Source organism: Dasypus novemcinctus, chromosome 15, assembly GCF_030445035.2.
Source record: "Dasypus novemcinctus isolate mDasNov1 chromosome 15, mDasNov1.1.hap2, whole genome shotgun sequence".
NCBI classification, from domain to species: domain Eukaryota; kingdom Metazoa; phylum Chordata; class Mammalia; order Cingulata; family Dasypodidae; genus Dasypus; species Dasypus novemcinctus.
Window position 1 is genome coordinate 23,608,500 of NC_080687.1, and position 26,140 is coordinate 23,634,639.

The following is a 26,140-nucleotide window of genomic DNA, read 5'->3' on the forward strand; positions in this document are numbered from 1 at the left end:
TGCCAGCAAACAGGCCATCCTGCTTAATATCAAGCAGGTATTTCCAGCCAGGCTGTGAACCTCAGGTGTGGTCCTTGGACCATCAGAGACTCAATTTTTAAAAAGTTCTTTCATAAACCAAGGGCCACAAACTGACACTAAGCACGTGTTCTGAAAAACAGGAAATTACTAGAAAACTTTTCTCATATTTGGCTCTGTCTCAATCGGATATGGGGTCAATGTCAAGAGCCATAAGGTTAAAAGTACCACAGACTTGCTGGAGCTTGGTGGATCCTTTTTCATGATTCCTAGGCCTGGGCCTGAGAGGGGCTCCTCCTCATCGCAAACAATCAGCGTAAGAAGAGGAAGATCAAGAACAGTGCTCCTGAAACCCAACTCTGGCTTTCCAGTTTACTGAGGGACTGTCTACAAGGAACAACCCAGGCAGAAAGCTGAATGAATCTGAGGGAATGCTGCCTAATTATCAAATGCACCGGTTAGTGACACACGCAGGCCTGCTTTTGTACTTTTAAGGTTTGGTCAGTTTGTGGCATTCTCAGCCTTATGCCTGTGGTAGCCTCTAACTCAGGCTCTGCACTCTGGCTTCACTTTAGAAATCTTCTGAGGAGATTTCCAAAATACCATTGGTATTTCCAAAAATACCAATGCCTGGGGCCCAGCCCAGTCCTGTTCAATCAGATTAGGTCTATCTAATGTCACAACCATCCTTTTCTATTTCCACACACACAGCTGAGGAAACCTGAGAACAGATGCTGCAATGGGCAGTCTACAGACACGGCCAGATTTTAGCATTCTTGGTGCTTCTGAGTCATCCCCATCTTTGGCCTGACATTGGGAAACTCTGGGCTCAGAGAGAGGAAGCCCTGGCATTCTTGCCATTGGCTTTAACCCAGAAGATTCACCAGGATTTTCCTGGCTTCTTTACCTCCTCTCTGTCTCCTCCTCCTTCTTTAATAAAAGGACAAAAAAACAAAAAAACAAAAAAAAACCCAAAACAAAACAAAGCAAAAGAGATGATGATATATATTTCCCTAAGTCTTTGTTCAAAATTTTGATTGCAAATATAACTATATTTTTTAATTCTGCCTTTTTTTTTCTTTTTTTAACCCCTACTAGAAATTTCTATTCCATAGTAGTTAGGCTTGCCTGGATTTACTGGTCCCCATCATTGTTTACATACCCATGCCCCAACTCTATTAGCTGGTGCTAATATTTACTAGTCTAGCTGTTATATTCTGACCTCTTGGCCTGAATAAAAATGTCTTTTCCAAATGAAAGGCTCATTCATATATGATAACTGGTGGTTTGCTCTGCCTGGCTGAATTCTGTACAAAACTCTAAATTAGTTGAAAATATGCTCTAACCAAGTTATAAAATGACGTTGGATGCTGAGGGGGAGGCTCCCTGAAGAAACGCAGCTTATGAAAAATAAATCAAGGAAAACAGGGAGCAGGAGAATGAGGGAGTGTGAGAAGTGGGGAGCAGGAGAACAGGTTGACATGTTGCTATGTTCCACAGCTAGTATGTTCACTGACTCAGTGGAAGGAAAAAACAAAGAGCACTCAGATTTATAGGAATAATGGCATTGACCTCAGAAACTCTTAAGTCATGGGCTCAGTGTGCATTTTGGGATGACTGACATTTATATTCTACAATATAATCAATGAGAACAGAAAAGAATCTGTTATTGATCTCATGGGAAGTAAACTCCACCAACCTTCTTGCTTTCTGCTGGAAAATCCCAGGAAAATAATTTAGAACATTTGTAGGGAATGAGTATGGAACAATGGTATGTGTGACCAAAAAGTCATGGGACAAATGTCCACCATATTTCCTGATGTTCCTTCAAAGGCTGGAGCACAGGAGTAGCTTTTTTGGAAAAATCACACTAAATAGGGATGTAATGTTTCTCTCCCTCAGTCATGCCCAAACAAATGGATTGACTGTCCAAAATTTTCATTAATAAAATTATCCCCTTAGATCATTCTTTCTCTAATACAACTAAACGCTTTTAAACAGACTTACATTGAGCAAAGGGCAGGAAAGAGCCAGTGCTGAGTCCCTGCCAAATATTGTTCTATCTTACAAATACTCAGCTTTTCTGAAATTATGGCTCTGACGAGGAAATATGGATTCAATTAAAATCAGATTTGTTGGAATATGTATTTCATAACTCCAAAACATTTTGTCAGTTTACAAATAAATATAGATGTGATTGATAAACATAGTAAAAGGTTTTATATTTTTGAAGTCCTATATTAATACAAACTTAAGTAAAGTAAAGGAAAAGATACATTTTTTAAGTTGCTCTCAAGAGAAGATGTATTACATGAGCTCAACTCGCAGGTCAGTTCCTGAAAGGAACCTTTGCTGGACCTAAAAGAAATTTTAACTAAAATGGAAAACAAGACACAAAACACCAATATGCTGCCTTTGAATTTCATCGATACTTCAGGAAAATAAGATAGCTCACTCCTGTGAGATCAATGTGCAGGAAGCATTAAATATAGCTTTTTATATTAAAAAAATCATTAGTTGAAAATGATTCAAAATTAAAAACATGCTTATGATATGCAAATGAATTTGGCTTTAAGATCCAAGACCCTGTGAAAAGCTTCTGCTTTAGTAGGAGTGAAGAACTTTGAGATAGATGAGGGACCCAGATAAGGGAAAATACTAGATTCTCAAAAGCAAAATAGGGGTACGGAATGCCACGCTTCCCTAAAGGACTTTTACAATTTGAATCTTTTAATCTATGATCTCATTAAGCTTCATGTCCTCAAAACATGTTCACCAAATCCTCTTCTCCCAACCCCAGTTTTTTATATTTTGGGCCCTGCTTCCACTCAATTCCTGCTGAAACACAGCCCACTGCAGTATCTGAGCCCAACGCCCCCACTCCCTAACACACAGGAGCTGTCACCCAGTTTGAGAAATGCTGCATTAGGAACCATGTTGGACTCTATTGATGGACAGACTTCTTTGGGAAAAAAGGTAAAAATGTACCACGGTGGGTAAGGGAATGAGGAAGATACACACCCAGTTCTTAGAAAACAACACAAGGGACATTTAACCTTGTTTCATGGTATAAATGATACTTTTGCATTTGTCCTGTTGTCTGCAGATCCTCCACTGTGCACCTGGAAGATGCCTTTAAAGTCCAGGGCACATGCAACAAGTAGCATAATTTTCCTATTTTGAGAGTTGTTTCTGCTATTCTCTATCTTGCACTAGCTTGTCACTTTACAGACTATACAGTACCTCACCCATAGTTTATCATCTGAAGTATTAAGAGCGTAAGTAGTGAAGCAAGAAGAATCTAGAACACCTGTATTATTCTTGTTTTATATGTGAGAGACTAAGTTCCAGAAAGAACAAGTGATATCTGTCCAAAGCCACATTGCTAATTAGGGGTAAAACTCGGACTCAGAAGCAGGTTTTCTGACTGTACGTTTTGAGCTCTCAACACTGAATTACTTGCATGCGTTCATTAGTGGGGTGATCAGGGTGCTTTCCCTTGCCCTGTCACAATCAGCTGAGGAAAGAAATTAAACAGACTATCTCCTTGAGCCGACCCTCCATTGTGCAAGTCAAAGAAGTAATGTTTCTTGATTTACTGACATAGATAACATGAATTCCTACAATAGCACTTTTTCCCAGCTTAAATTCCATCTTCTGCATAAGATGATGAAAGAGCACTCCTGGAAGTGCGCTCTGCTTTGTGCGCCTTGCTACTTATTCACCGCCACGGAAACCATGAAGCCAGTGGAGAACAAAATCCAAGTAAAAAGCAGGTATCATCTGAGCAGCTGGGGCCTCCAGCAGCCATGCATGACTCTAGAAAGTGGGCTGTTACAGAGAATCCTTACAGATTTTCACACAGGCTCTTTACTTTGTGTGATCAGTTTGTCCGATAAAAGCCTCATTCCTCTTAGATTGTAGAGATGAAAATTCCTATCCTTGTTTATTTCTGTTTTTCTCTCAGTCAAAATTCAAAAGAAAGAATCTTCTCCCATAGGCTCTTCCTTTATATCCTGGGATATAAAGGGATAAAACAAAAATACATAAAGAGGTACACTTCCTTTCCTGTCTTTAAAAGGAGGCGTCTCTGTTAAGAAATAAGCCCTGCCGCTAAGTCTGTGTCACTGTATGTGTGTGTACCAACTTTTGTACCATTTCTGAGAAATAGCTGCTGAGGGTGATTTCTTTGGGGCAGGGACTTTCTCCTTTAGCCTGGGATTCAACTAGGTGTCAATCACCAGAAGATTTTTTTATATAGTCATGAATAATAGTGTGCTTTCTGTAGAAACTATAATAGTTTGTGGTACATTGTCAAGATGGTAGAATACTGCAATATCCTGGGGTAGAAAGAAATGGAGTGGAGTGGAGGAAAGATGAATAAAGAAGAGGGAAAAGAAAAATGACAATGCAAAGTGGAAGAATAGTCATCTTCTCAAATGCACTGAGGAACATTACCTATGGGGCCCGGTTGTCCCGGCAAGCCTGGCAGTCCCTTGGGGCCTCCAACACAACCTGGGAAGAGAGAGGAAAAGCAATGAGCTGAAGCAGTCGTTGATGTTGAGCCTCATGGCTTTGGTATTGCTAAGGTTAAAATGCAGTGGTCATGCAAACAGGCTATCATTTTATGACCAGAGTAATTTAATGATTTAATTAATCTTGTTCTGATGTAAATAAAAGTTTAATTCCATTGTGTAATGAAATCAGAATACTCATATAAAATGCAAATGAAGTCAGCCCAGCGAAATAAAAGCTAGTACTGTGCTGGCAAATGATTCATTCTCTCATTTAGGGCAATAGCCTCAGCACAGACTGAATTAATTTGGGACCTTTCCAATGAGTGGATGTGAACGTCTTTCCTTTGTTTGGAAATGTCTATCACTGGATGAAGACAGCTTACAATTTCAAAAGAAATACTGCGACTTCCCCTTTGTGACTTTGTATACTTTCAGAATTATCCGCAGCAATTAGCTGCTTTGAGCAGAGCAAAATTAAACTAGGGATGCAGCCACTTCTGGTTGGCATGGCTGTAAGCCCTGACATTTAAGCAGGAGTAGTTTGTTGGCTTGCTTTTGTCTAAGAAAGCCCCCTTGCTTGCATAATATATCTTGGAGATATCTTTTGTCTGTTTGCCTGAGACTCTGGACCTGGCTCATATCCTGGCCTGACTTACTGGCCAAAGTTTGAAGAAAGCTTTAGCCTCCTCTGCTTTTTACTCAGTGCTGGCATACAAAGCTTTTGTAAGCCCAAGTTGGAACTGCGTTGACGATTTTTGGCTGAACGCCTTTCTTTATCAGAATGCCTTTCTTTCTCTATTCATGTAATGTGCTGTTGTTCAGTGTTTATCAAACAACTGCAAATCTGAGTGCTGTGTCGGTGCTATGGAAATCAAACAAGATCCGCTCATTCCAGGCAGGGGATTTATACATCAAAATGTTCAGGAAAGGCATCGCCAGGGCCAATTTCTCCACTAGGCAGTGTGTGCAGGAGCCCATGCTCATTTTAGGGGCCCATGAAATGTTTTAATTTATTTTAAAATTAGAAGAAGCAACTGAAAAGGGTTTTAATATAGAGCATTATTAAATTTGTGTTTATATCAATATCGCTGCATAATATATTCTTTAATATTTTTATGGAGGAAGGGCCCATGAAGGGACAAGTCTAAGACCCATGAAGGTCAAGATGCAGGCTTGGACACCGCACATGCACACTCAAGGTCTACATCCACACAGCAAATATACTGGCTACTTTCTGGCTTTGATTTTTTTTTTTTGATATTTGGGAAATAATTCAACCTTAAAATTTAACTTGTAAATTTAAAAAACCTAAGCAATTATATTTCTTTCAAAATAATTCCTTAATATTTTCTTGTAGTTAAGAAGAGCTTCTTAGGTGGTTAAATCCTAAATCAATTTACAAAATAAGGAAAAATATTGTGCAAGCAAAATATTGTGCAAGCAAGGGGGCTTTCTTAGATGCCCCCTTTACAAGACTTCTTTCACCTGTTTTAGCTGACAGTTTAGAAAAGAAAAACAGCGATAAAATGTTGGTAACTTAAATTACTAAAACAATATGGGCACATGTAATCCATACCATCTGCAGTTTCATTTCAACCAAAAGGACAGTTTGGTTTAGTAACCACACTCGGTTCTGGTTTTACATATGAATAAGATGTTTTCCCTTGCATTCTAACTTTGACTTCATAGAGTCTGATGATTTAAAAATTAAAGGCTGGAACTTAACAAGACCTTTTATCAGCTACCCATTGAATCACTGGAGGGTGGATATTAGCTAAAGCTCTTAGAATACACTACTTGCTGTTCTGCATGCTTTCCATCTTTTCCTCTCTTCTCATTATTTGCTTCCGCTATTTTTCGGTAACTAACTTGGTTCCACCCACTTTTCTATCTAGTTGCTTTCCATCTTCAACTTTATGATGCAAAAAACTCCAGGACCTCCCCTCATTATCAGTGACTTCAGCCCCTGGTTCACTGTCTTGTGCTTGGCTCTGCCCCTTGACTCTTCCTCAGTCATCAGCATCCGTGTAGATGAACCTTTCAATACTGGCTCACCATTTCCCAATCTTCTCACCTTCTTTCCACGTATTATCACTTGTCCAATGGCTTGGAAACATCTTTGGATCTTGGTATGGCTCAGAATTACCTTGTATTCAAGACCTTGGGCTCTAGGAATAACCCCCATGATCACAATTTCCTTACAAACCATGTTTCCCACCCTTATTCCAACCCTACCTTTGCAGGCCCTCCCTCTCAGCAGATAACCTCAATCCTGATTGACTGAGGTCAGGGCAACTCCAGTCCGATTCTGAAGCTCTTCCTCTGTGCTCCTGTGGCCCCTGTCCATGATGGTTCCATAGTTCAATTGGTGGCTTGCTTGTCTGACCCACGCTTTTCCTTCCTTCTCATCCTTGGTTATCCTTCACATTTTGATGAGACCCTTGCTTCCCTTCTCTGATACTAAAATGCCCTGGTTCCGACTGTCTTGACCTGGGTCATGGCCTCCAGCTAGAGCATAGTTTCTCCAGTCCCTGGAGTCTTACGCCAGGGGTCTTCACACATTTAGATTTCTAGCCTGTTCTCTGAAAGAACATTCCTCCATGTTCTTGCCATTCCTGTTCTACACCCTATCCTCTGAGACCTCCTCTCATCCTTTCCCACAGTCTTAACTGTGACCTCCATGCTGGTGACTCTCAAATTCAGATGCTACATCTCCAAGCCTGGCCTTGAGAGTTAGATCTAAAATTTCAACTACAAGTTGTGAACTGCTACTGACCAAATGCTTTGCCAGTACCTTCAACTATGGACAAAACTCATCCTCTTGGCCCCTCTCTTCAGAATCCTTCCCTGGGCTTGGCATTCCATTGGTATCTTTTGTTTTTTTTTTTGAGGATTTTAAAAAAAAATTTCTCTCCCCTTCCCCGCCTACCCCCCACCCCAGTTGTCTGTTCTCTGTGTCTATTTGCTGCGTGTTCTTCTTTGTCTGCTTCTGTTGTTGTCAGCGGCACGGGAATCTGTGTTTCTTTTTTTGCGTCATCTTGTTGTATCAGCTCTCCGTGTGTGTGGCGCCATTCCTGGGCAGGCTGCACTTTCTTTCGCACTGGGCGGCTCTCCTTACGGGCGCACTCCTTGTGCGTGGGGCTCCCCTATGCAGGGACACCCCTGCGTGGCAGAGCACTCCTTGTGCACATCAGCACTGCGCATGGGCCAGCGCCACATGGGTTAAGGAGGCCTGGGGTTTGAACCACGGACCTCCCATGTGGTAGACGGATGCTCTAACCACTGGGCCAAGTTCGCTTCCCTCCACTGGTATCTTGGACTCACCCTTCTCCCTAGCTTCCACCTCCAGTCAGATTCTGAGTCCACCCTGGAGACTGCCTTTCCTCTGTCAGCCAAGTCAATGTCCAGGCAGCATCTCCCCTCTCTACTCTTTCCACCACTAATTCTTGCCTTAGGATCACGTATATAGCTTATTCTTATTTATGAAATCTTGTTTCTTATAACATTCATTTATTGCTAGGTCAAACCCTTCTCTTCTGATATCTATCTGGATTTGCTCTTTACCCTATAGAGCAAGTTGGGTAATTCAGTTGCCCTTTACATGTAAATGGACTGAGCTAAATATATAGACAGAGAGATGACTATACATATAATTTTAATATGAGAAATATAAGTATGACATACATATGACAATATTCCTAATAGGGAAATGCTCTTGAGTGCTTACCAATATTATAAATTGATACATGTGTGCTTTATATTTGTGGGTACAATTAAATAGCACTGTTTTCTTAGCTTGCCTTTGATTCTAAGCTGAGACAGATGGGGTACCAGCTCCAAGTGATGCACAAATTTGTATTTCTTACTAAGGATCAATGCCCACTGCAGGACTCAATTAGCATCTGTTGATAACTGACATACTTTATAAACCAAAAGTTTTAAAGAGTTCTAAAGATACCTAATTTTTTCTTACAGTACCTGGCTGGACAACCCCTTGTCCGTCACCTCCAATGGGCCTTTTCACACCTGTATCACTTGTATCGCAATCTAGAAGAAAAGCAAAAGGCGATTTTGGAACATCTGAAAGTTATTAATTTATCCAAGGGCATTAGTGTGTTTTTGGTGGAAGAAAGCCTGAGGCATAGACAGGGAATCTGCAGTCCCATTTCTGAACTTCTTTGCATAACCTCTGTAACGTCAATCCCACATGCAGAGGCTCTATATTCCAGCTGGTGGGAGGAGGCTGCAGATGGCCAAGGGAAACCCTGGAGCTGGGTAACCATTTGTGCTTGCTGAGAACTGAGGAAGTAAGAGCACCATTCTCATCTGACCCCACTGGGAAATGTAGACATTGCCAAAGTAGAAGGGAGGATAATGAAGCACTAAACAGTGCCTGGTGACATTGAAAGACAAAAGAAAAGTCTTACCTATTTGTCCTGGCGTTCCTGGGGGGCCAGGAGGACCGGGGAAACCTGGTGGTCCAGGCAATCCAACATCTCCGGGGTACCCATGCTCGCCTTTTGGGCCTGGTAAACCTAATCCTGGGGGACCCCTTTCTCCTGGGATGCCCTTAGTTCCAGGTGCTCCTGGGTATCCTGCATCCCCTGGAGGGCCTTTGATGCCATCACCCTGTGTAAAAATTAGGTTTATTTCTTAAAATATATAACACATCAAGGGCAGACATATTTACCAGTCCCTGTCCCCATCTCCCTGAATTCTGAGCTATGGATACAGAACGGACAGGAGTGAAAAAAGAGAGCAGAGATTAACAGGAACACACAGTCATGGTCTAACCACGTCACAAAAATCAATGAGATTTTATAACAATTATGACCAATACAATAGAGGATGGTTCTGGGAAGGCATACATATATAGTTGCGTATTTGCTTATTTTTCTCTTTCCTAGCCATTAGCTTTCCTACAAAAATTTGGACTTTCATTCACAGAAAGAATTCTTTATGAGAATAGTTAAAGTTTAGATTTAGATTAAAAAAACACACATTACTTTTATTATCATTGTAATTTAGCATGTGTGATGTATCTACGATCTACAAAGGATAATATGTTATTAAAGGAAAGGAAACCTTTAATTTATACACTAGAGAAAGAAATAAGGGCACTGAGAATTGGAGGGATTAGAAAGAATGATGGTGGCATGGTTATGGGCAAACTATGGACCTCGGTCTCAGTGCTGAGCAGATCTGAACAAGGAGAAAAAGCCACAGGAAGACTGTAGCAGTTTGATATAGTTATGAATTACAAAATAGATATTGGATTATGTTTGTAATCTGACCTATTACTGGGCATAACTGAGTTATGATTCGGGCTTTGATTGGGCCATGTCATTAGGGCATTGAGTCCCCACCCACTAAGGGATGGCAAAGGACAGATAAGAGGCATGGCAAAGGACAGAGTTGGAGCTTTTGATGCGAGGGTTCTTAATGTTGGAGTTTTGAGGTTGGAGTTTGATGCTGAAGTCTTAAGCTTGAGCCCCAGGGAAAGAGACAGAGCTGTTCGCCTGATAGTCTACAGCTGACCTTGGGGAGAGGCAAAGCCTAGAGAGCCTCATAGTCTACAGCTGACCTTATGGAGAAAACAGAGGAGCTGAGCCCAGAGGAGCCCAGAGAGAAGCACGACCCTGGAAGGAAGGAACCCAGGAAGCCTGAACCTTCACAGACATCAGCAGCCATCTTGCTCCAACACATGAAAATAGGTGAGGGATGTAACTTATGCTCTATGGCCTGGTATCGGTGTGCTCCTACCCCAAATACATACCCTTTATAAAAACCAACCAATTTCTGGTATTTTGCATCAGCACCCCTTTGGCTGACTAATGCAAAGACCAAGCTAGTAAAGCAGACATGGAAGTAAACCCAGCCCATCTGCCAAAGGCATTGAATAACACCGTGATATTCTGATGACAATTAGACAGAAGCATACGAGAAAGTAAACACTGCTCTCCACTGAAATGACTGTCTCTTTTCATTGTCAAAGGTATCAATGTGTAGTGAGAAGATTACTGGATGAAGACTCAAGGTCTCTTTAGATTTGTATGACCTTGGTTAAAACATGTAGCCTCTCAAGTTTTACCTTTTTAAATACAGGCATAATCATGGCAGGGATTCCCATATCACAGGGTTGTTATAGAGATCAAATAGTTTAAGTTATAAAACTTATATAGTGGATGATGACTGATGATAGTTGGAAAAAGTTCTGGGGCATACACATTGAATTTTCCAATGGCAGATGTTTTTGTTCCTTTATCTTAGAGATTCCGGCAAGCAAAAAAGGCAGCATGAGTATGGAAAAAGCTGCCTGTTTGAGAATTAGAAGCCCTGAGTTTGAGAACTGGCTTTTTAAAAAAAAAAAATTCATTTTTATTTATTTCTCTCCCTTTCTCTGCCCCCCCCCCCCCAGTTGTCTGCTCCCTGTGTCCATTCGCTGTGTGCTCTTCTGTGACCGCTTCTATCTTTATCAGCGGCACTGGGAATCTGTGTTTCTTTTTGTTGCATCATCTTGTTGTGTCAGCTCTCCATGTGTGTGGCACCATTCTTGGGCAGGTTGAACTTTCTTTTGCGCTGGGCGGCTCTCCTTATGGGGCACTCCTTGTGTGTGGGGCTCCCCTATGCGGGGACACCCCTGCGTGGCACGGCACTCCTTGCACACATGAGCACTGTGCATGGGCCAGCTCCACATGGGTAAAGGAGGCCCGGGGTTTGAACCGCGGACCTCCCATGTGGTAGATAGACACCCTATCCATTGGGCCAAGTCCGCTTCCCCCCAAGAACTGGCTCTTAATCCCCTGCTCTGGGAGTAGAGAAAGAGAAAAGCAGCCTCTGAGTGCCAGGACCTGTTCTGGGACTATCAGATAGTCCTTGGAGTTGCTAGGAGCTGCCCTGGCACTCACAACCAGGCTGTGGTGTTCTAGTAAACATAAACCATATCACATATTATCAACATGAGACATGGTGATCATGATGAAGAAGACAAAAAAAAGACTACTCCATAATATCTGAATGACAAAAAAATGAGCATTGTTCAAACTGAAAAAATGATCAATCATGCTCCTATTCTGGCTAATATGAGTGACTGTTAGTTTTTTTTGTTTGTTTTTTATCAATACAGCTTTAGCCTCTCTTTGTTCTCCTTGCCTTCTAGGTAAGCTTTATTAAGGTACCCAGTCATAGGATTATTCTTGCTTTCTGACAGCATCCAATCCAGAACAAAGCCGTGCTTCTCTGAATCCTCCCCCAGGTTACCTAACACAAGCCAAAATCCTACCATAAGTCTTTTTAAAAAAATTATTTATTTATTTCTCTCTCCTTCACTCCCCCCTCCCCCAGTTGTCTGCTCTCTGTCTCCATTTGCTGGGTGTTCTTCTGTGACCGCTTCTGTCCTCATCAGCAGCACCAGGAATCTGTTTCTTTTTGTTGCATCATCTTGTGTCAGCTCTCTGTGCGTGCGGTGCCATTCTTGGGCAGGCTGCACTTTCTTTCATGCTGGGTGGCTCTCCTTACAGGGCGCACTACTTATTCGTGGGGCTCCCCTATGTGGGGGACACCCCTACGTGGCATGGTACTCCTTGCGCGCATCACTGCGCATGGGCCAGCTCCACATGGGTCAAGGAGGCCCAAGGTTTGAACCGCAGACCTCCCATGTGGTAGGCGGATGCCCTATCCATTGGGCCAAGTTCTCTTCGCTACCATTAAGTCCTTTTTAACACCCTCTTGTGGAGTTGCTTATGGTTTCCCGTGGTGTACATTATACCTCATTGCAGCGAGTTAGTAAACCCAGCTTTGCTGACTACAGGTGTGTTCCAGGAGGGTGCTGGCACAGGGGAGAGTCCACTGGGATTCAGCTGAACTCCTCATTGCCTTGGCCGGGACCCTCGACCCAATACTGACAAGAAGAAAATCCCATCACCTCATCACTCTAAATTTCATTTCCTTAGTTGTCAAATAGATTTCATCCAATTCATAAAGTGAATATAATTTGGAGATGAGAACCGGCCATAGTTCAAGGTAGCAATGTGGTAGAAGAATTGTGCCAAACCGATTATTTTTGAAAATGATTTCCAAGTGTTTTGGAAGAGTCCAAGAAAACTGGGCTAAAAATATAATAGTTTTACTACAGAAACCAGTAACATTAAAGAAAGAGGAGACCTAGGTTGTTAGAATGAGATGAATAAGCAGGCAAATAAAATTTAGGTGTGGAGCTTCGAAAAGGAGGAAGCGCTTCAGTAGGCAGAGGTTTGAGAACCATAGGGAAGAGAATGGAATCTAGAAAAAAAAGTGGTGAGAAAACATTTCAGAATCATGAGAAGGGGAAGCCACAAAACTCCAGAACTGTCCACGAGAAAGGCATGACTGGCAGGAAGGGAGAGAAGAAGGATAAACAGAGGAGCTTGTCTCCAATGTTAACCCGGCCCTTTCCCCACCTCTGTCTCTAAATCTCCCCTGAAGAAAGGAGACTGGAGGTCTTCGCATGCTAGTGGACTGCCCTTCTTCTAGAACTTGTGTCTACTTATTGAAAAATAAACTGTACATTTCACAACCTATGCTGGAAAAACAGTGTTCCACCACCCACTTTAAAATATTCAAAAATTTTTTGGACGGTGTGGGGGTGTGTGTTTCATTCTGTCACACCAGGAGGAATCTTTACTGCTCTTGAAATGTTTACTCTTGGCTTTCAACCTAGCTCATTGTTTCCTAAAAAAAATGTGATTTCTGCTCACTAAACACGGATGGTCCTGTCCTATGTGTGGAGTCACTTTCACGTCAACACATATACCATTTGCTTCTTGAGAGTTTAAAGAACGTGAACTGGCAAGCTTCCAGCGCTGACCCCGCAGGTGGTGGCTACTCACCGGAGGACCCGGAAGGCCTGGGAACCCATCGAGCCCATCACGCCCCGGGACTCCATCATCACCCTTCACACCAGGCACACCTGAGATACCCGGTTGTCCCTTGTCACCTGGGGAAAGATTGCAGTGTGAATCCATCTATACAGGGCTTCCCAAAGAAAGGTTAAACAGTTCACGAATGCTTGGCCGTAAAAGAACTGACCTTTGGTTGTAATTGTTCTAGAATCTCCCTTTTCTCCTTTAGGCCCTGGGGGTCCAAGGTCACCAGGGGTTCCCTGTGGAAACAAATGAAAGTTTGTCTTCCCCCCTCATACTGTTAAGAACATTAAGAAATTGGGAGGAAAGGAGATTTTCAGCTAACAATTGAATTCGATGATCTACCATTGAACACAGAGCTGTCCAAAGAACTTGCTGTGATGCTGGAAATATTCCCTCTCTGTGCTGTCAGAGGTGGTAGCCACTACCCATACTTGAAATGTGGCTAGTGAGTTTGAAGAAAGGAATTTTAAATTCATTTAATTTTAATTAATTAAAATGGAAATTGAACTAGCTTCATGTCATTAACACTACCATATTGGACAGGACAAACCTAGAAGCTTGCTACTCTAAGTGCCATCCATGGGCCAGCATCAGCAGCATGGCCTGGCAGTTGTTAGAAAAGCATAATCTCAGGTTCCACTCCAGACCTGTTCAATCAGAAACAGCATTTTGGCAAAGTCCTAAGGGACTCATACACTCAGTGAAGTTTGGGAAGCATTGGTCTAAAACACAGTGTTTCTTACTATTAATTACAATTATTTAGAATTTAAACAGCTAAAATCCTCCAACTATAAGGAATAAATATTTGTGATCATTTAATATTGAGAACAATAAATATAATTTAACTGACAGCTTGTCCTTCATACTGAAGTTAAGGTTGGGGAAAACATACCTTAGAGACATATTTATTATACAGACACTCAAATTTTAGGTTGTAAAATCTAGTTTAGCTCTTTCAATGGGCAGAACAGTTCAGAACTGCATTTTAATATGTCTGATATGCTAGTTTTTGGCATATTTTGGTAGACGTTTTCTGAAAGAATATGGAGACCTTCAGATCTGGTTTAATTACGTCTAATGTTAAAAGTAATTATGTTAATTAAGCAGCTACTCCCTATAATTCTGAAAATCCAAACTTGGGCAAAGACCCTAATCCTGTCTTACCACAGTCTCAATAGCATTGCCTTGTAGTGAATAAAAAAAAAATCATTAAAAAAAAATGTAATTATGAGTTCTTTTCTCCTAGAAAATTCCACAGATGCTTGATATATTTTGCTTTAGCTCTTTGCAGAAAAGGGTGACACATTCCTTCAGTATCTAGGACAGTGTCTCACATATAGAGGGTGCTCAATAAATATTTGTTGGGCAAATGGAGGTATTAACAAATGGATTCATTTACTGACTGACTCCCATACACTAAGCACTATGCCAAACACTCTCAGGGCAAATATTAAGAAACGAAGAAACAAAAACAGCTTCAGGAGTTCCTATCCTATGGGTTTGTCAGACACATAAATGTCTAATTAAAACACAAAGTAATAGACATGAAACCAGAGTTGGGTGAAGAAAAATGCTGGGAGAGTGTGTAGAACAGTGTTGGGGAAAGATTTTTAATATTCCAGGAACACAAAATGGGATTCATTGGGCCTCTAGGAACTAGTGAACCATTTTATAAACAACCAAAGATCCTACTAATTCTGCCACCGGCATGCTTGAAATTCTCACTACATATACTTTTTCTGACTATGCAAGCAACCTTTACATGCTTAGACAGCCTTCGTTTGGAAAGGTATTTTTTAAAAACCAGGATACCACGATGTGAACCAATGTATATGAGGTGCAGAGGTGCCCAAAGATGTACTTACCAAATCCAATGGATGTGTCATGATGATGGGAACAAGTGTTGTTGGGGGGGGGGGAGAGGGGGGGTGGGGGGGTGGGGTTGAATGGGACCTCACATATATATTTTTAATGTAATATTATTACAAAGTCAATAAAAAATAAAAAAAATTAAAAAAAAAAAAAGAAAAAAAAAAGTTTATTACAAACTCCCCATGAAAAAAAAAAAAAAACAAAAACAAAAAAAAAAACCAGGATAAAGCATAGCACCTTCACTTTGTTTGCATTTCCTGTTGTCTGAGATCTCCCAAGGAACAGCACAGTGGAACTCATTTCACCTGCAAAGCTCTTGTGCTATAAAGCAATTATGGGTCACGACCTTCTGTACCAGCAACTCTGTCTGGGGTTACAACTCTCTTGCAGCATGAAATAGAGCCAGGCAGTTCAAATTGCCCTTGGCCAGATGTCCTTAGCAACACTTTTTTCTCAGTTGCTAAGTATGTAAAATGATAGGCTTTTCACTTGATAAATCTCCTGAAGTTCTTTTTTTAAATAAAAAATAAATAAATAAAAAGTTTAAGTCCTTTGCCTATATCTGAAATTTACTTTGAAATTGTCATTCAGTTAAAACCTGCCAGAGAATGACAATCAACTCCTGATGGTCTTTTCATAAGGCATGAAATAAAGGCCACTTAGGTGATGTGCAGGAAATCCATGGTCAGGAATTTCATATATTCATAGACAGCGAACTCATGATTTCCTCTGAGGTTTCACTATTTAAGGGGTTAAGGAAGCTTTCATAGGATACTAAATCAGTTTTAAACCAAATTTGTACAGGCGATTGGTCAATAAGTAATGTACGCTTTACATTCGTAATGCTAAAAGGTTTTTTAAATTTGAGAATATATACCATAAAACCCACCATTTTAAAGTAGACAGTTCAGTGATTTTTAGTATGTTCACAAGGTCATACAACCATCACTACTATCTAATTCCAGAACATTTCAACACTCCTAAAAAGAAACTCTGTACCCATTAAGAAGTCATACCCTACCTCCCATCTACCCTGGCAACCACTAGTCTATTTCCTACGGCTATGGATTTGCTTATTCTGGACATTTCATATAAGTGGAATCACACGATATGTGGCCTTGTGTGTCTGGCTTCTTTCATTAGCATAATGTTTTCGAGGTTCATCCACATTGTAGCAATACTTCTTTCCTGAATAATATTCAATTGCATGATTATGTCACATTTTGTTTATCTCTTCATTGGTTGACAGACATTTAGGTTGTTTCCACTTTTTGACAATTATGAATAATGCAAGTTTGAATATTCATGTATAACTTTTTGTGTGAACACATATTTTCTGTTCTCTTTCATACACACCTAGGAGTGGAATTGCAGCGTTAGCCATATGGTAATTCTATGTTTAACTTTTGAGAAATCACCAAACTGTTTTCCAAAGTAGCCACACCACTGTACATTTCCACAGTAAAAGCTTTTAAAGGTTTTCTTGGTGCATGTGGGTGTTTCTGAATGCAATATTGGGTAAATGGGTGGTGCTGTTTCAAAGCTGTGTTAATTGAATAAATAAATGCCAGGGACGGGAGAAATGGGATAAGCATTAAGGATATCTTATTGGTCTTGTAAAAATTGGTTGTGGTGGTTTGAAGTTGTATGTGCCCAGAAAAATATTTTCTTAAATTTAATCTGTTCCTGTGGGTGTGACCCTTTTGATGAGGGTACTTTGGTTAGGGTGTGGCCCACCTCAATTAAGATGGGTCTTAATCCTAATACTGGAATCCTTGATAAGAGAATGAAATTCAGAGATAGAGAAAAGTCGCAGAATCAAGACGATGAAATCAGAGCAATCTGGACGAGAAGGAAGAGACCAGCAGATGCCACCATGTGCCTTTCCACGTGACAGAGGAGCCACGGATTGCCAGCAGCCAGACTTTGGGAAGAAAGCATCATCCTGATGAGGCCTTGATTTGCACATTTTCCTGGCCTCAAAACCATGAGCAAATGAATGGTGATTGCTTAATCTGACCCACTGCATGGTACTGCTTTGAGCAGCCCAGGAAGCGATAACATTGGTCAACAAGAGGACCCCGTTTTCTCACCTTGAACCCTGGGAAACCAGGGATGCCGTGCTGGCCTGGGTCTCCTTGGTCTCCTTTCTCCCCCGGCTTTCCACTGGCACCTGGAAAACCCTTGGATCCTGGCAGTCCCGGAGGACCCCTGGTGAACTGATCTCCTTCTGCACATTTACAGTCCCCAGCATCCCCTACAAGTGAGGGAGGGAGGAGACTAGTTATTCACAAGCCGTTTAGTTAATACCGTTCTTAGCACTGCAGGGGTAGAGACAGGACTGGGGTCAGGACAGCTGGGTGAGGAGGAAGCAGCATTGATTAAATACCTACACATGATTTCTCTGATCATCACACAATCCCAGGGCAGGGATTATTATGCCCATTTCTTAGATGAGGAAAGCAAGGCTAATAATGTCGCTCAAGTTATCAGCTATAGACCCCTCAGCAGAATTCTATTCAGCTTGCTAAAGATACTTTAAAACTGGGACTCTTTACCGAGGTATGGGTTGTAACAAGGGAAGTTGAGGATCCAGCGACTAGGAACAGCAGGAAGCAATTGCCACTGCTAAGCCTGAAGGGCTAAGGGGAGGAAAGAGCGTTCCAGCCATTCAGGCCAATGGAGCCGTGGAGGGGCTGCTGGTGGGAGCCCTGGCCTTTAAGGCCTGCAGCCCCTGCCTGAACCCAGGCACCAAGGCCACGGACAAATAGACAGGAAACAGCCCGCCCTCTCTTGCGGGCTGGCGGCCGAGCCCAGGGAGCCAGCCAGTAAGGGAGCCCCATGGCGTTCACGATGGCTCTCCCAGGGCATAGGTGAGGGCAGAGTACAACCATGCTATAGCGCTCAACTAGGAATGCCACCTCCCTTGGAGGTGTTCTGAGTCCTGAAGTCTGCCCCCAACTTGCTCACCTTCAATGGACATGTGCACGCATCCCCACGTGTACAAGAAAGATCAGTGTGGGACTAAGCGCTATCCTTGTTCAGGCAGGACTCAGAGAGGAGGTCCCACTCAGGCCAACCCTGCCCTGGAAAAGTGGCCTCAAGCTGAGTGGAGGCCGCGAGGGGCAGCAGTTAGAATAAAGTGCAAAGACAGCTTGGTTCTACTTCACCTGCACCACTAGCTGGGAGTGAGACCTGCTCAAGTCACTCTGCTTTTCTGAGTTCTGGTTTCCTTGCCTACTAAAATAATACCTAACTTGGGAATCATCACTAGGATCAAAAGAGCTGATTGATGCAATCACTTTGCAATGGATGGAGTCCTTTGCAAATTCTCATTACACTGGCTTGAAGCTGATCCCTTGGGATAAATCACCTGAATTCAATTATGAACATGGCTTATCAGAGAAGGGATGAGCAAACTGGAAAGTTGGGCACTCAGAAAATGAAGCTGACTTACTTTTAGTATAATGCCCATGGGAGAAAGGAGGTTAGTACAGAAATGGAGAATTATTTTTATTTCAGGGTAAAAGGTGAAAAGGGGAATCAATTTAACCTTCTGGAAGGGAGGCAGACTTAGCAAGGTCAAGATGTTTTCCACATCCGCTCCCCCGTGGTTCCCAGGCAGTCCTTACCTTTCCATCCTTTCTGTCCGCTAACTCCAGGGAAACCAGAAGGCCCTGGGTAGCCCACCCTTCCTTCGGTTCCTTTGAGTCCAAAGAGGAAACCTAAAGGAAACCCACAAGAATAGGAAAATTAGCAACTGGTGGAGAGACCCAAAATTTCACTGAACCTAAGGTTGGAAAAATTTGCAAACAAATCTCCCAAGATAGGATAAAAATTACCCATAAACTCCAATTCCATTCCAAACACCTTTTAAGAAAGAAACTTAGTCTGTTTTTGGTCATAGCTTTCAGGGTTAGAAAGAAATCAAAGAGTCTATGAATTTAGTTTATCAGCTAAGCTCTAAAGATAAAAATCTTTCCTTTTGGGAAACACTGAATCCAAAGAAAGGTTTTGGTTTTTCAATCATGCATTTTATTTTTGTGCTAAATATTTGGATTTCAAAGCAACCACACATTTCTGGTTCCCCAAAAGGAACAAAGACACTAAAATTAACTTGCTTCCTCTTCTGTCCTCTCCCCCAGAACAGGTGTCCTCTTCTGTCCACCTCCCCATGCCCATACCCCCCCACACACACACTTGCTTGCCCTCTCTTACACCTTTGTGTGCACACTTACACACAAATACACACATGCTTTTACACCTTTGTGTGCACAAATACACAGTTAAAGTAATCAGTGTAGGTAAGTTACGACTGATCCGGATTCAGTTTGGTCAACATCAGTGAACCTCTTTGTGCTACCACCCTTCTCCCTCCCTTCCGAGCCTCTATGTCCAGTAACAGGGTTTAAGATACTTCAAAAGTTCTGCCATTGTCTGTAGGGTTCCAAAAATTTCAAGAAGAGATACCTGGTTGAAGCTGTAAGTAATATATTTTTAAAGTCAACACAACTCTTGATGTCACATTCGAGAGGAGTGCCATCTTGTGGTAGAAATCAGGTTGTGCAGTTCCAGGCAGAAAACTACTGCTGGATTATGGAATCCAAACGTCTCCATAACCTATTCTTTTCTTTTCTTCACTGTTAAACTTAGTAGTGATCATTAGCTCATGTGATCATGAGGAAATTAAGATACTGCCTCCAAGCAAATTAAGATACCATGTTGTCATACCTACCACATGGTACTTGAGAGGAGGAACGAGGCTATTCAGGAAGCAGAAAGGAGAGGAAATCACCAAATTTTAAAAACTTTTGTAACCTACTTGGGAAAACACCACCAGAATTTGAATGCCAAGGTGACTATATCTTTTTATGGAAAGGCAATGAATATTGTCCCATGTAATTAGATCCTATTATACATTTGATATTATTTCATTGTTCGTTCATTCATCATTTATCCAGTGCCTCATCAATGCCAGGCACTATGCTAGGAATACACTGGGTATACAGTAGGAAACAAAACTGACGGATCCTCATGATGCTGACAGCCTTGGGGTGGAGATACCCATTGAACACAGATTAGCAAACCAACCAACATAGAAATGCAAACTACAGCCAAAGCTCTGAGGAAAGAACAAGAAACGATGGAGAGAGGAATAGCGATAGACCTCTTAAAATTTATGGGGAGGGAGTGTCAAGAAAGTCCTTTTCTAGAAGTGACTCAAATTAAGACAAAAAGAATAAAAAAGAGGCAGTCAAGCTGAGGGTGGAGAGAACGTTCCAGACATAAGGTAAGAGGCCCTGAATAGGAAGAAAGTTGAGAGGTTGGAGGGTGGTGAGTGAAGGGTAGGGTTGTAGGCAAGGAGATGGAAGTCAGTGGAACAGGTGGGGCCATGTGGTCTAGGGAACAGGGTTTGGATTTTATCTCAAGGATTGTAAGAAGCTATTTAAGGATTTTAGGGAAGGAAGTTATATAATAAAATTTACATTTAAAAATGATTCAATGGTTGCATGGAGAATTGCCTGAAGAGAGAAAGAATATAACCTGGATCATGAGTGGGTATCTATTCTAGGAGACTAGGCATGAGACGATGGTGGCTTGGAGTAGGACAATGGCAGTGAAATGAGGAGAAATGGATAGATTGAAGATGGACGATGTTAGTGATGGATTCAGCATGGGGGTAAGGGAGATGTTCAGTGTAACTTCCAGGGTTCTGGCTTGAGCTGGGTTTACTGAGATGTGAGGACCAGGAGAGAGGCCTGCTGATTGGAGGAGGAGGAGATCAAGAGTTCAATAGTGGGCATTCAAAGTTTGAGATGTTTGTAAGACATATGGTATTGACTAGCTGTCAAGTTAACAGTTTGTATGAGTTTATAGTTCATAAGACAGAAAAGAGCAAGAAACAAAATTAGGGAGTGACTGGTATATACATTATATTTAAATTCACATGAATAGATGAGAGAATATGAATGGGTAGAGAGAATAGAGAGAAGACAGTCCAGATTGAACGCCAAGGAATGCCAATTATATACTGGATGGGTAGAGGGGGAAGAAGGAAAAGCCAGGCAAGGAGCCCCTAAAAGAGAAGCAAGAGAGATTAGGGGGAAAGACAAGAGTGTCATAAAAGGGATGTCATGGAGCCTGGATGAGAGTGATTCAAGAAGGAGCTGTATCACGTGCTGCTGAGGTCAAAACAACATCCCTAGGATTTGGCAGTAGGGGGTAATTGGCAACCAGGTCAAAAACAATTTCAGCTGAATGGTGGAATTTGTGGGTTTTATTTTAAGTCTCCAAGTTAATGTATTTTTTATTTTTAAAAAAGATACTTGGATTACACAAATTGTTAGACAAAAAATATAAGGGATTCCCATATGCCCCACTCCCCACAACTTCCACCCTTCCCCACACTAACAACTTCTTTCATTAGTGTGGTACATTGAGTGTAACTGAGGAACACATTTGGAGCATTGCCACTAAGCCTGGATTATAGTTTACACTGTAGTTTACACTCTCACTCAATTCTGAAGGTAATGGCAGGATATATAATAGCCTGTATCTGTTGTTGCAATGTCATTCAGGACAATCCCAAGTCCTGAAAATGCTCCCATATTATACTTATTTTTCCCTTTCCCTGCTTTCAGCATCTTCAGTGGCCACTGTCTCCACATCAATGATATAATTTCTTCCATTGCTAGAATACCAATAAGTCTATAGTAGGATACCAGTAAGTCCACTCTAGTACAAATTTTATTCCCCAATCCTGAGGATTCTGGGATGTCTACCAATACTTTGAGAAGTGTAGTATTATAGATGGAATTATTTAACCACAGATACTTTAGTGTTTATGGCATTTTAATTTAGATTCATGATATAAGGGACAAAGAAATGGAGGGAGTTCCTTATAGTGTGTTGGACAATGCAAATCTAGTCAAAAGGGTAGAGAGTGCCATTTTAAGTGTCATCTTTCCTCTTTTCTATGTTGTTTTCCCTTAAATATATCAATAATTTCAGATAATTCCCATGAAATAATGATGCACTGCTAAGATGTTTTAAAATATGATTTTCACGAAGAGGCAATGGCTATAACAAGCTGTGCAGAATTTTGACTTATTCTGCAATAGAATAGAGTTTCCTCAATTCTCAATTGAATTAACCGCATTGGAATTAAGAACATGCAAATTGTTTCACCCTGAAAGAAAACAACTTCATGGTTTGATTCTGCTGGAACTGCAAAAGAGAACACATTCTGGTTTTCATCAGAAGAAACACATAAAACAGGGTGAAATGCAGTTAATACAAACAAAATCCAAACAACTTGATTCCAGAGAAAAAGTTGAACTCTGTGAGAATCAAAGTCATTAATACTAAATTATGACTACATACAAAAATGTTTAAAAGGTCATTATGGTTGGCTGCTTTTTGTATGAGAGATTGCTTAAAAAAAAAAGGTGATTTGGAAACAATGTACTCACAAGAGTAAGATATAGCTTTAAAGGGTGCTTTTAGAGTTTTCAGTTGATAAAATGTATCAAATACCATGCCATCTGTTTTATAAAATCTGCAATACAGAGCATAAATAAGTAGATTTGTTTGCAGTTGATTGTATCATAGACTGAAGCAAGATGGCATGTGTTTGAGTCTTTATCAAAATAGAATTTAGGTATAGGAATAATGGCAAAATTTAGCCTTTAATCATAGTCTTTCAGAAAGGCCCAATTTTTGGTATAATGTTCTATTGCCAAAAAAAGGAAAACTCAACCATTTATTTAGTAACTATAATGGTCATAGAAATGTAGCTTTTATCACTGATGTTACAATAATAAATACTACTTCCAGACAATAAAAAATATTAAAGAGAATGCTGCTCAAGCTATACGGCAAATTCATGAACCAGAGAAATATCTGAACCTTAGGAAAAAGCTTTAGCTTTTCTGGTTGAAGGAAAATTGGGAAAGTGGAACAATTTTAACTTAAAAATGTATTGTAAAATACAAAATAGAATCAGAGAAGTGACTGCTGATCCTTTTAATGGAAGAAATATGTAGAGATAATGCTTCTAATACCTCCAAAAATTTTACTTCTGGAAATAGCAAATAGATGTCTTCCAAAGGCAGCTGAAGCATGAACACTGATTTGAATTTGACCTTTAACTGAAATCAAACACTATCCATTAGGAAATATGATGTTCTCTCTCCTTTAAGATAGGAAACTGTAAGAGATGACTGGGTGTGGAGTCAGAGAATTTAAAGTCAAATATTTTGGAAGGAAGAAGCTCTTAAATTTTGGTTAACGTCAAACAGAAAGGGACAGTATGGCTACATATTTTCTTTCAATGTCTCATTTAACCGATCTCTTCAGGGGCTGCATGCTCCCCTTAGGAGATTTTATAATGTCTGAAGCATACTCTTTATTTATTTTCTCTCTCTCTCCCCCACTACCCGCCCCTGAGTTGTCTGTTCTCCGTGTCCATTCGCTGTGTGTTCTTCTGTGACCACTTCTAACCTTATCAGCGGCACCGGGAATCTGTGTTTCTTTTTGTTGCGTCATCTTCTTGTGTCAGCTCTCCGTTTGTGCAGTGCCATTCCTGGGCAGACTGCACTTTCTTTTGCGCTGGGTGGCTCTCCTTACGGGGCGCACTCCTTGTGCATGGGGCTTCCCTATGTGGGGGTCACCCCTGTGTGGCATGGCACTCCTTGCACGCATCAGCACTGTGCATGGGCCAGCTCCATATGGGTCAAAGAGGCCTGGGTTTGAACCTTGGACCTCCCATGTAGTAGGCAGACGCCCTATCCATTGGGCCAAGTCCGCTTCCTGAAGCATAGTCTTTAAACTCTCAAGTGTAAAAGAATAACTTTTTTGGATGCAGGCTCAAAGATGTAGTGTACATTTCTCTGCCTCTTTAAACAGACTTTTCAACTAATAGAGAGTCATGGTTAACATTATAACCTGCAAATAATATTTTGTGCTATGATTCAATGATGTCCTCAAGAATAGGAAATGAGCTCACGCTATCATGCTTGTATAGACCTTCATAGTTTTTTGGTCTTTGTCTTGGCCAATGGTTGCTACTTTGTACAAATGGTGCAGCCAAATCTTGTTTTGTCATCAACTATCATCACCTGCTAAGTTGTAGCTTTGGCTACACAGAGGACTGAGAAGGAAGATTATCAAGTCTGTTTAAAGTTGTTAATATAGCAGAGGAGAGAGGCTGTGAGTCATGGTGTAAGGCTTCCCCCATGGAAGAAGGCATTTGGAAATTATCACTAACCCTGGATAGCTATTTCAGTTTACATCTGTTTCTGGACTGCACCCCTTAGATGTTTCACTGAAGGACTGATTTGACTGAAGTGAAACCTCCCTTACTGTGTAATGTAAGTGGGGTTGTTGATAGTAACAGGCTTACAAGGAATTGTCTTTCTTCCATCATCAGCTTCTTCTGTTTTGACCTCAGAGGATTCTACTCTGTTAAAATTCACTGGCCTATTGGATTATTTTGAGGAATCATTTGGCAGGAAAAAAACAAATAAAAATCCAACTGGTATCAGATTTGTTTATTTGAACACTGACATGCCCTCTCCCTTTAGTTTTTCATCCACTTACCATCTGGCCCAGGTGCCCCAGGAAGCCCTGGGGGTCCTCGGAGCCCTGGCTTTCCATCAGCTCCTGGTGGGCCGGGGAAGAGAGCTGGGAGGCCGGGCTCTCCTTTGACGCCTTTGGGCCCCATTTCTCCTGGGAAACCTCTCATCTCATCTGAAATTCAAACAGCATTCATCAGCAGTGTAATTCCCTTCCAGCAGCTTCTGATATTTAACAGTTTAATCTGCATTCGTGTCCAAAGGCAACCACCGACAGGGCTAGTAGAGTTTGCAATCCACTAAGTTACTTGAGTGATGGGGGCTATTGGTATGGCTCATCTTCATTTTTGTCAACTTTAAATAAACACCTCTATCTGTCCCAAATAAAGGCCTGCTAGTTGTTTTTGACCCCCAGAAACAATAGTGGATGTCTCCCTCCGCTCTTCGCAGCTGACCGATGAAAGCATGCTAGTTACTCATCAGAGGTGTAATCTAAGTAGGGAGTTACTGACAAATGTGCAATGTCCATTAAGTCACCTAAAAAGTACTCACGACACAAGTCAATTAGTAATGCCTAGTCTATGATAAAATGTTACGGGAAAAAAGAGCTGTGTAGTTAGGAAAGGTTCTGTTCACTTTTGGTCTTAGCTTTTGATATCAGGAAACTACGTTACCTTCACTTCCGATGGTTATACCACGGGGACCTGGAGGGCCGGGGTCTCCTGGCTCACCCGGGCTTCCTGGTTCCCCATGATCGCCTGGGAATCCTGGGTCACCTCTGGCACCTGGAACCCAAACAGGCACCCCCCGCCAAAAAGAATGAGATCATTGCCTATGAAGTGCAACACATGTTCACCTTTTCCCCCAGTACTTATTTAGTGATTATCGTGTGTACTGTGTGAGCACAGTGGGGGGTTCAAAGCTTACTATCCAGTAGCCCCTATCTTCAAAGAACCCATTCATGGTCAGATAGGACTGACAGAAGATGCCTACAAGTAAAATGCAGCAATATAAAGGTACAGAATACCACAAAGATACATAGAGCCTCCAAAGGAAGGGAGGATTATTATTGATTGGAGAATGATCTGGTATTGAGAGTAAAAATAACAGGAGTAGGTAATTTTTGAGCACCCACTGTGTGTGCTAAGCCTAGTGCATTTCTATAAATCTCTATGGGATAGATGGCATTAACCCCAAATTTACAACAAGGCCACTGAGGTTCAGAGAGCTGAAGTAACTTGCCAAAGGCACTCAG

At 41.4% G+C, this 26,140-nt stretch overlaps 1 protein-coding gene across 2 annotated transcripts in view; it reads right to left on the minus strand.

The window, feature by feature from the left end:
• Window positions 1–26,140, minus strand: part of COL4A2 (collagen type IV alpha 2 chain) — a 218,523-nt gene that overhangs the window by 38,870 nt on the left and 153,513 nt on the right. For both annotated transcript variants that reach the window (XM_058276427.1, XM_004447021.5), the window contains exons 19-27: window positions 25,560–25,670; window positions 24,911–25,060; window positions 18,943–19,035; window positions 17,404–17,567; window positions 13,602–13,674; window positions 13,403–13,509; window positions 8,963–9,164; window positions 8,514–8,582; window positions 4,477–4,533 (exon numbers count right to left, since the gene is read on the minus strand). In XM_058276427.1, the coding sequence (XP_058132410.1) occupies window positions 4,477–4,533; window positions 8,514–8,582; window positions 8,963–9,164; window positions 13,403–13,509; window positions 13,602–13,674; window positions 17,404–17,567; window positions 18,943–19,035; window positions 24,911–25,060; window positions 25,560–25,670 (1,026 nt within the window). The remainder of the gene's footprint in view (window positions 1–4,476; window positions 4,534–8,513; window positions 8,583–8,962; window positions 9,165–13,402; window positions 13,510–13,601; window positions 13,675–17,403; window positions 17,568–18,942; window positions 19,036–24,910; window positions 25,061–25,559; window positions 25,671–26,140) is intronic.